Source organism: Hypomesus nipponensis, chromosome 13 (genome assembly GCF_054491055.1).
Source record: "Hypomesus nipponensis isolate SF chromosome 13, ASM5449105v1, whole genome shotgun sequence".
Taxonomy (NCBI): domain Eukaryota; kingdom Metazoa; phylum Chordata; class Actinopteri; order Osmeriformes; family Osmeridae; genus Hypomesus; species Hypomesus nipponensis.
This window is the reverse complement of record NC_140373.1, coordinates 1,470,506-1,480,000: the sequence shown is the minus strand read 5'-3', so window position 1 is coordinate 1,480,000 and position 9,495 is coordinate 1,470,506. Positions and strand designations below refer to the sequence as shown.

General features: G+C 51.4%; 1 protein-coding gene across 1 annotated transcript in view; it reads left to right on the top strand.

The window, feature by feature from the left end:
- cacna1g (calcium channel, voltage-dependent, T type, alpha 1G subunit) overlaps positions 1 to 8,568 on the top strand; it is a 92,778-nt gene extending 84,210 nt beyond the window's left edge. Inside the window, exons 34-37 of the mRNA XM_084669604.1 lie at positions 1,217 to 1,339; positions 2,998 to 3,337; positions 3,490 to 3,662; positions 7,480 to 8,568. Of these exons, the coding sequence (XP_084525730.1) occupies positions 1,217 to 1,339; positions 2,998 to 3,337; positions 3,490 to 3,662; positions 7,480 to 8,475 (1,632 nt within the window). The 3' untranslated portion in view covers positions 8,476 to 8,568. The remainder of the gene's footprint in view (positions 1 to 1,216; positions 1,340 to 2,997; positions 3,338 to 3,489; positions 3,663 to 7,479) is intronic.
- The last annotated feature ends 927 nt before the right edge of the window (positions 8,569 to 9,495 follow it).

The window sequence follows — 9,495 nt, the reverse complement described above, 5'->3', positions numbered from 1 at the left end:
TTACCCATTTCCATTTGAAGAAAACTCACCCCAATCACATTAGCATTGCAAAACGCTGTCTTCTAAAAGCTTTTAAATAAGATTGAGTCCAACTTAATGCCCCACAGTAATAGGCTGCCTCTCTCTCTGTGGCTCATTCTGAAAAGTTTGCAGAAAGGTTTTTTTGTAAGTTTTTTTTTTTTTTTTTTAGTTAAGAAAGGTTGACATTTTTTACATTATTGATGAGGACTCGACTGTACTGTACTCTATTGTGCTCTGCTTTAATTGTCTCTGTTTTAGGATTCTCTGTTCTCCTCTCCCCTCACTATCTGTCGTATCTCTGCTTGTGCTTGAGTAAACTGTGTGTACTTTTGCCATCTCTGGTTAATATATGTGTGCATAATTGCGATGTGTAGGTTGTAACTTTATATAAATGTGTTTGTGTAAACGAGTGTGTGTGTTCTGTGTTGCTACTGTTTGTGTCGTCACATTGTGTGTTAGTGTGTGTTCATGTATGATTGTATGTTATTTTGTGCATGTTGCGTGTGTATATATCTATGTGCGTATGTATATATCTATGTGCGTTTGTGTATTTCTCAGTGGTGGGCCGTTATGGGCGTTAACGTGAGAATCTTATCGTGTGATAAAAAAAATATTGCCGTTAATCTACTCTTAAAGTTGGGTTGGGAGCTGGGTCTATACTACGCGAGCTACACACTGTAGGGGGCGAGAACGAGTCTTTGAACCTGTGGGTCTGCCTTGTATGGAAACCTCGACAAGACTAAGGTTGTTTGCACCTTGTGCAATGCGGAATTAGTTAACTGTAGGAGTTCTTCCAGTTTGTGGTGCATTTTGGAAACAGGAGATGAGCCCCTGGTCTAATGCTCCACCTGGCTGGAGACACCCGTTCTCAAAGACTTACTTTTAGTCACTATTTGGGTAGCACACATTCTGAATGCCTTCGGCGGAATTCTAATGAGCCATTTCAATCTAGATTAATCTAGATTAATGCCAAGATTACAGTGAGATTAATCTAGATTAACAAAATAATCGATTCCCACCACTAGTATTTCTATGTGTGTGTGTGTGTTTTCTATGTGTGTGTGTCTATGTGTGTGTGTCTATGTGTGTGTGTGTGTGTGTGTCTATGTGTGTGTGTGTGTGTGTTCATGTGTGTGTGTTTCCTGTTTCCCAGCAGTGTCCGTCGTCTCACCTGACCTCGTCTCTTCCTGTCTAGATCCCATTGGCCGAGATGGAAGCTCTGTCTCTGGCCTCCGACCAATCCTGGTCCCTAGCTCTCACCGATGACTCCGCCCCCGACGATCTTAACCCTCACTTACTAACCAGTCTGGAGTGCAATGTACTGACTGTTACCCTCTCTCTCTCTCTCTCTCTCTCTCTCTCTCTCTCTCTCTCTCTCTCTCTCTCTCTCTCTCTCTCTCTCTCTCTCTCTGTCTTTATCTCTTCTCTCTCTTCTTCCACAGTCCCCAGGGCTCTTCCTCACTCACTTGCCCGCTCCACAGTCCCCTGCTCTGGGGTCTGATCTCTAGGACAAGGGGGGTCCTTATAGAAGTCAGTTGGTGCAGCTCCAGGAATCTGGCTGTATTTGCTGTTAATAACCCACTAATCATACATGAACATTTTAAAATCCAGATGAATATCCTCTGCAGGAAGTACGAGTGTGTCTACAGGTGTCTGATTTGCTGATGTCCTGTGCAGCAGGAATCCAGGAGTCTAGATCAGATACTTGATATTCAGAGTGGAGGCTCACTAGGGGTGTGTGTGGGTGTATGTGGGCGGGTGAGGAACATCCCTCTGTGTTCTGTCCTCTCTGCTGGGGCGAAGACAAGGACATACCCCCTCCATCTCCCTTCCCCAACATGCCACTCTTAATAAATATTCACAGGGGACAGAGCCGCCATCTATAATTCATCTACGTAGTCGATTGGTTTATCAGTCTGGAGTCAAATCAGTGTCTGTCCTCTGGTGGGTTACCCTGACCCCAAGGGCCCAGTCATGGGACATAAGGGAGGGAAGGAGCATGTGAGTCTGGAAGACCCTGGTACATGCTCTCCTTTTCTTTCTTTCTTTCTTTCTTTCTTTCTTTCTTGTTTTCATGTCATCTCTCTAGCCTGCTGGTGTGTGTACGTTCCAGTCCAGTAGAGTGCTTGCCAGACTGCTCTTCTCTACTTCTGTCTCTCTCTCTGTCTCTCTCTCTGTCTCTCTCTGTCTCTCTCTGTGTCCATGTGAGCAGAGGTGGTGGCGTCCCAGTCCTGAGGGCTCCTCCTCCTCCTCTCCCTCCTCCTCTCCCTCCTCCTCCCCCCCCTTCCTCCTCCTCCTCCTCCTCCTCCTCCTCCTCCTCCACCTCCTCCTCCCCCTCCTCCACCTCCTCCTCCTAACCCGTTCCTCATCTTCCCTGTAGCAGTGCTCTCCAGTAGCTCTGTGCTGGCTGTCGGCCCTGTTGTCTTCAGTCCACACTGAGACAGGATACTGGCTGAGCTGACACACACACATCTCACACAGTCTCACCTCGACGCACAGAACACACACACAACCAGACACACACACACACATACAGAACACCCAACCAGCCACACACACACACCTAACACAGCTCCTGGTCCGAGGTCGGAGGTGGAGGTTCAGGGTTCAGGGGCGGAGGTTGTGGTGCTGTGTGCTGTGCCAGCTCAGAGCCAGTCTCCTGTCTGCCTCACATCCGCTGCTCTCTGTGCCTACAACTACTGCCTTCTCCTGCCGTCACCCGTGTGTCTGTGTGTGTGTGTGTATATGTGTTTTTAGAAGTGTGCGTGTGTCACAATTCAAGTTGTGTCTGTGTGTGTGATTGTATGAGAGAGTTTGTGTGTCATGACTTCAGTGATTCCTGTGTGTGTAAATTATGTGTGTGTGTGTGTGTGTGTGTGTGTGTGTGTGTGTGTGTGTGGGTGTGGAGGTCTCAGTGACTCTGCCGTCCTCCTCCAAGCTCCAGAGGGAGGCTGACGTCTGTCTGTGTGTCCCCAGGCGGAGCTGCTCGACCCTGGGGAGCCGCTGGAAGAAAATCTCCTCAGCGTCCGCAAGTCAGCGGTGGGGCGGACGCACTCCCTCCCCAATGACAGCTACATGTTCCTGCAGCCCGGTGCCCCTGCCCTGGCCCCTGGTGCCCCTGCCCTGGCCCCCGGTGCCCCTGGTGCCCCTGGTGCCCCTGGTGCCCCTGCCCTGGCCCCCGGTGCCCCTGGTGCCCCTGCCCTGACCCCCGGTGCCCCTGGTGCCCCTGCCCTGGCCCCCGGTGCCCCTGGTGCCCCTGGTGCCCCCGGTGCCCCTGGTGCCCCCGGTGCCCCTGCCCTGGCCCAGACCCAGTCAGGTGTGTGAGGATGTATTTTAATTTCTGATTATTATCGCTGTGTTGTTACAAAATGACACAAGTGTCAACTCCTGCTGTGCATGTGTGTGTGTATGTGGTGTATGTGGTGTATACATGTCCCTGTGTTTGTGTGTGTGTCTGTGTGTGTGCAGGGTCCAGTACCTCAGTCCAGTCCCAGCCGGAGGAAGGATCAGCCCAGCAGCTGGACGTTCCCTCCGCTCTGTTTAGACCTATCAACCCTCCCCCGCTCCCAGACACGGACTGCATCCCCCGCCTGCCCCCCCCACGACGCGCACACACACTCAGCCGCACGCTACGCAGACAGGTAAGACACACACGTACACACACACTCACTCGTGTTATGTATCAAGGTGATGCACACATACAACAAGCCTGGTAATCATCTCACACACACACCTTTTGCACCACAAGTGTTGAACTCCTGTCTTGGTTTCTGTGTGTTTCTCTTGACTGTGCTTTGTCATGTTCTACCTAAACGCCTCCTCTCTCTCCTGCTCTCTGAGGTGCTTCTGCTCTAACCTGTCCATGTTCTCTCCTCCTCCTGCCCTCCCTCCTCCCTGCGGCCTGCTCCCGCTCCTGGGTCTGTTCCTCCTCTGGTGCCCTGTCCGTCTCTTAATAACTGATCTCAGCTCAGTTTGGTTCAGCAGCAACCAGACCCAGAGACCTTACTGAAACACAGATACTCCTGTTTTTGAGTCACAAGGAGTTCCCCCTCTGCCCCCTATCACTCTCACACACACACACACACACACACACTCAGACATACACACCATACATACACACAGTTTCCTCTTCTCCTCCCTCCTCTCCCTCTCCACTCTCCTCCCTCCTGCTGACCATCACCACTATGCATCCCACCCCAGGGCCTTCTGCAGGCACCATCCATCATAGATCTAGAACGGATAGAACCTCCGCTCCCAAACCAGTCGCAGTGTCAGCTGTTTGATGGTGGGGGGAGGGGGGGGGGGGGCGAGGTTGCCCCAATCCAAACGTAGCATCCCTCCTCAGATAAACCGTCACGCCACAAGGCATGAGTGGTCATTCTATCCAGGTCTATTTCTATTAGAGCCCGACCGATAAAGGATTTTTTAAAAGCCGATGTTGATACAAATATTTGTATCAAATCCGATATTCTGATAAAAAAAAATACCCTAACACTCTGCCCGACTCTGGCTGGATCAACTAGTTGTAGGGTTTGTGGCGTTCTAAACACAACTGTTGCCAACAGGGACGTTGTAGGGTTCCCTCTAGTGGACAAACTATGCAACGCCAACACTCATAACATGGTTGAAGGCTGTTTCGTCCATTTTAAAAAAATATTTTCATCGGCCATTATGAATGCCAATACCAAAAGTTAGGAAAATGCCTAACATCGGTCGATAATATCAGCCCGCCAATAAATCGGTCGGGCTCTAATTTCTATGATGAAACAACAGTCATCACAACGACCCTGATAGAAATAAAACAAGCAATCCTAGCTGCCTACTGTATCCACCTGAACACAGGAGGGAGGGATGAAGGAGATGTATAGGTTCTGATGAAGGAGGTGTTTGATGAAGGTGGTGTTTGATGAAGAAGTTGTTTGATGAAGGAGGTGTTTGATGAAGGTGGTGTTTGATGAAGAAGTTGTTTGATGAAGGAGGTGTTTGATGAAGGAGGTGTTTGATGAAGAAGTTGTTTGATGAGGGAGGTGTTTGATGAAGGAGGTGTTTGATGAAGGAGATGTTTGATGAAGAAGTTGTTTGATGAGGGAGGTGTTTGATGAAGGAGGTGTTTGATGAAGAAGTTGTTTGATGAGGGAGGTGTTTGATGAAGGAGGTGTTTGATGAAGGAGATGTTTGATGAAGAAGTTGTTTGATGAGGGAGGTGTTTGATGAAGGAGGTGTTTGATGAAGGAGATGTTTGATGAAAGAGGTTTTTGGTAGTTTGATGAAGGATTTTCTCTGGTCTTGAACTGATATTGCAGTGCACTTATTACAAACACATAACTCAGGGCAATGTTAATATCACAATGTACCCATTTTGTAGTTCTTTTACTAATTGATAGAGCACTTGTTGACTTTTGATTGAGTGAAATTGTGATTGTAATGATTATCAAGCCAAGTAGATCGAAAAATGTTGATATTATGGTGTAAGCTGAAACTAAGACATCTCTAAAGTTGTGATTGTTTGTGTTCTGAAAAAAAAAATGAAACAAATATATAGTTCCATTTTCTCTTTGATAAAAAAAAGAAAAAAAAAAAGACAAGCATATATCTAGGTGTTGTAGATGTTGCAGAGATGGAGACTGTAGATTGTAGAGTGAACGTGATAGAGCAGTACCGTGTCTTCCCACCAGAGGGTGCCCGCTCACAGCAGTCCCTCCAGAGGGACACGAGTGTCCCTGTCAGCCTGACCACTTCCTGACCACTTCCTGATCACCTCCTGACCACTACCTGACCACTTCCTGACCACTTCCTGATCACTTCCTGACCACCTCCTGACCACTACTTGACCACTTCCTGACCACTTCCTGTTCCTGACCACTACCTGACCACTTCCTGACCACTTCCTGATCACCTCCTGACCACTTCCTGACCACTACTTGACCACTTCCTGACCACTTCCTGACCACCTCCTGACCACCTCCTGACCACTACTTGACCACTTCCTGACCTCTACCTGACCACTTCCTGACCTCTACCTGACCACTTCCTGACCACTACTTGACCACTTCCTGACCACTTCCTGACCACTTCCTGACCACTACTTGACCACTTCCTGACCACTACTTGACCACTTCATGACCACCTCCTGACCACTTGCTCAGCTCTGAAAAACAGATAACAGAGAAACCAGATCCCCCCCTCCCCCCGAGACTGTCGTCTTATTAGGAGGTTATAGATACAGGGTTATAGATACAGTGTTATAAATACAGTGAGCAGACAGAGTTATAGATATAGTGTTATAGATACAAGGTTATAGATATAGTGTTATAGATACAGTGTGCATACAGAGTTATAGATATAGTGTAATAGATACAGTGTGCATCTTTATTTCTACTAACTCTTCCTTCCCTGTAGCTGCCTCCCCCATGCCCTCTGATCTCTCACCCCTGGACCCCCCACCCCACCCCCCGCTCAGCCTCTCAGTGGGCTGTGTCTCCTCCACTAAGGAGGGCCATGTCTGTGGGGGGGGGGGGTGCAGGGGGGAGACCTCCCTGGGCATGGGGTGCTGGTGTGTGTGTGATGTTCACTGCCAGGCTGCTCTCCACCTCCCTCTGCCCTTCCCTGGACAGGCCATACACTCACACACCCACGGACTCACTTTGGGAATGAGTGAGTGAGTGAGATGTTCTGCTCAGCTCTGGCTTAAAATAATATATGAATTAAACATGAGTTGACGTAAACAAGCCAATTCTTGACAAATCTCAGTTGAAAAAAGTCTCATGAAGGAAGCCAAATGCAGCCACACACCCAGCGTGACACACCATGTGAACTTTTCCCCACATCAGAAGCAGAGAGGGTTGTGGAAGCATGCTGGTCTAGCAGTGAACTCTGACCTTGGCTCTTATTGGTCCATCGTCACCCAATCACCTCACACTAACCAGTCTCCCCCCCTTCTTACCCTCTCATCTCCTCCTAACCCACCCTTCACCCCCGGCCTAACTCTCTCTCCTCCCTTTATCTCCTCTCTCTCTCTCTCTCTCTCTCTCTCTCTCTCTCTCTCTCTCTCTCTCTCTCTCTCTCTCTCTCTCTCTGTTTCCCTGTTCTCTGTCTTTTTCCAACACTCTCATCCTCTTAACCATCTCCCTCCTTTCCCCCTCCCTCCCTCCTCTCCCTCCCCCCTCCCCTCCCTCCCTCCCCTCCCCTCCCTTCCTCTCCTCTCCTCTCCTCTCCTCTCCTCTCCTCTCGTCTCCTCTCCTCTCCTCTCCTCTCCTCTCCCTCCCATCCCTCCCTCCCCTCCCCTCCCCTCCCCTCCCCTCCCCTCCCCTCCCCTCCCCTCCCCTCCCCTCCCCTCCCTCCCTCCCTCCCTCCCTCCCTCCCTCCCTCCCTCCCTCCCCTCCTCTCCCTCCCCTCCCCTCCCTCCCTCCCTCCCTCCCTCCCTCCCTCCCTCCCTCCCTCCCTCCCTCCCTCTCTCAGGTTGCAGTGTCTGTTGACTCCCAGGAGGCTCTGTTTCCAGACGGAGGGGGCAGTGAAGAGGGGGGCCTGGACATGGCCTGTCTGGACCTCCCTCCCCCCTCCTCTCCCCCATCCCACACCTCCTCCCTCTCCTCCTCCCCCTCCTCCTATCAGCAGCCTTCTCTCCGCCTAGTCCCGCCCACCCCGGGGGCTTCCCCCAAACCTGCGCGCTCCGGCAGCGTGCACACTCAGCTCTCCTCCCTCTCCTCCTCCCCCTCCTCCTCCCCCCTCCCACCCCCTGCCTCCCCCCCGGCCCCACCCCGCAGACAGGAAGAGGCGGCGGCGGACCAGGAAGTGTCCCTCCTCACCGGGGCGGGGCTGGCGAGCGGCGACCGCATCATCGGGGGGCTCGGCCTGGACGGGGACGACCTGGACGGGGGTTACCAAGGTTACGGGGTGGGGCCGTGCGTCCGGCAGCTGAAGAGGTTCCACAGCGTGGACACCCAGGGGGGGCGGAGCCTCCTGCTGCCCCGCCCACGCCCCTCGTCCTGGTTGGACGACCCGCGGCGCCACTCGGTGGAGGTTTGTTCGGCGGCGGCGAAGGCGTCCGGCCCCCCACGGAGCAACACTGCCTCCACCTCCTCCGGCTTTCTGTCCCGGACCGACAGCCTCCAGACCCAGTCCCTCACCCCCACCCAGACCCAGTCCCTCACCCCCACCCAGACCTCCCTGCCCTCCCCCCGCCGCAAGAAGAAGATGAGCCCCCCCTGCATCTCCGTTGACCCCCCCCTGGAGGCCCAGCCTGGGCTGCACCCGGCCCTGGGGGGCCACGGGCCCCCTGCCCTGCTCTGCCGGGACACCTGTCTGAGGAGGAGGGCCCCCTCCAGCGAATCCAAGGACTCCTTCGATCTGGGGGGCGGGGAAGGGGGGTCCTTCAGCCAGGACGGGGGGCCGGGGAACCCCAAGCTGTTGACTCTCCCTAGTTTCTCCTTCGAGAAAACCAGCTCTGAGCACTGAACACTGACGAACACACACTCTCTCAGACAGACTCTACAGACACACACACACACACACACACTGACAAACACACACTCGCTCAGACAGACTCTACAGACACACACACAGGCGCACACACACTCTCTCAGACAGACTCTACAGACACACACACACACACACACAGGCGCACACACACTCTCTCAGACAGACTCTACACACACACACAGGCGCACACACACAGGCGCACACACATGATGCACTCGGTGTATCCTTGATGGTGATAGTCCTAGTAGTAACGCCGTAGAGAGTAATAATGGTTAAAAAAATAACTACACCAAACGGTGAACACATCCTTGGTTTCATGAGGAGTGCAGTCCTGTCGTCGTGGAAACATCATTTGTCTTTGTATTGTTACTGCTGAAAGAACAGGAGAACAACTGAACAGAGATGAAACTTACAACCACCATCATGGGCTGTTTCTCCTACCGCACCTGTGCACCCATTGGCTGCGTGGGCATCACATGACCTCTGGAGGGACGTCAACACCGGGGTCTGCGGATGGCGCCCCCTGTGGCTGCTGATGGAACTGCCCGGTGTTGAGCAGTTGGACTTTTGCCCCACCAAGGGTATCAGAGGAGGTTAAAAGCAATATGAACGTTTTAGAGACACTATTTTCTTAAATTATTGGGCCGTAGTGTTTGTACAGGATGTAGATTTGTTTTTTGTTTTTTTTGGCGTTAAATTTTTTATTTTGTTTTGTCTTTTTGTGACTTTTACTTGTTTGTTTCAATGTTCCAAAGTTTGTTTGTTTGTTTTCCACCGTAGGTTATTTGTAGCTTTCTTGATTTAAGGAAAGTGAAACCTTTTTAAAGTGCTGAGAACCATGTATTTGTAGGAATAATATATATAAAACGACTCATTAAACTGAGCTTGGATTTTTAAGCACAAGATTAAGAGTCCTCGTTGGTTTCATTGACTGCCCGGTGGAGTCAGTGTGGCTGATTGGATAACACCCATCTCATCTTCAGTACTGTGATATGT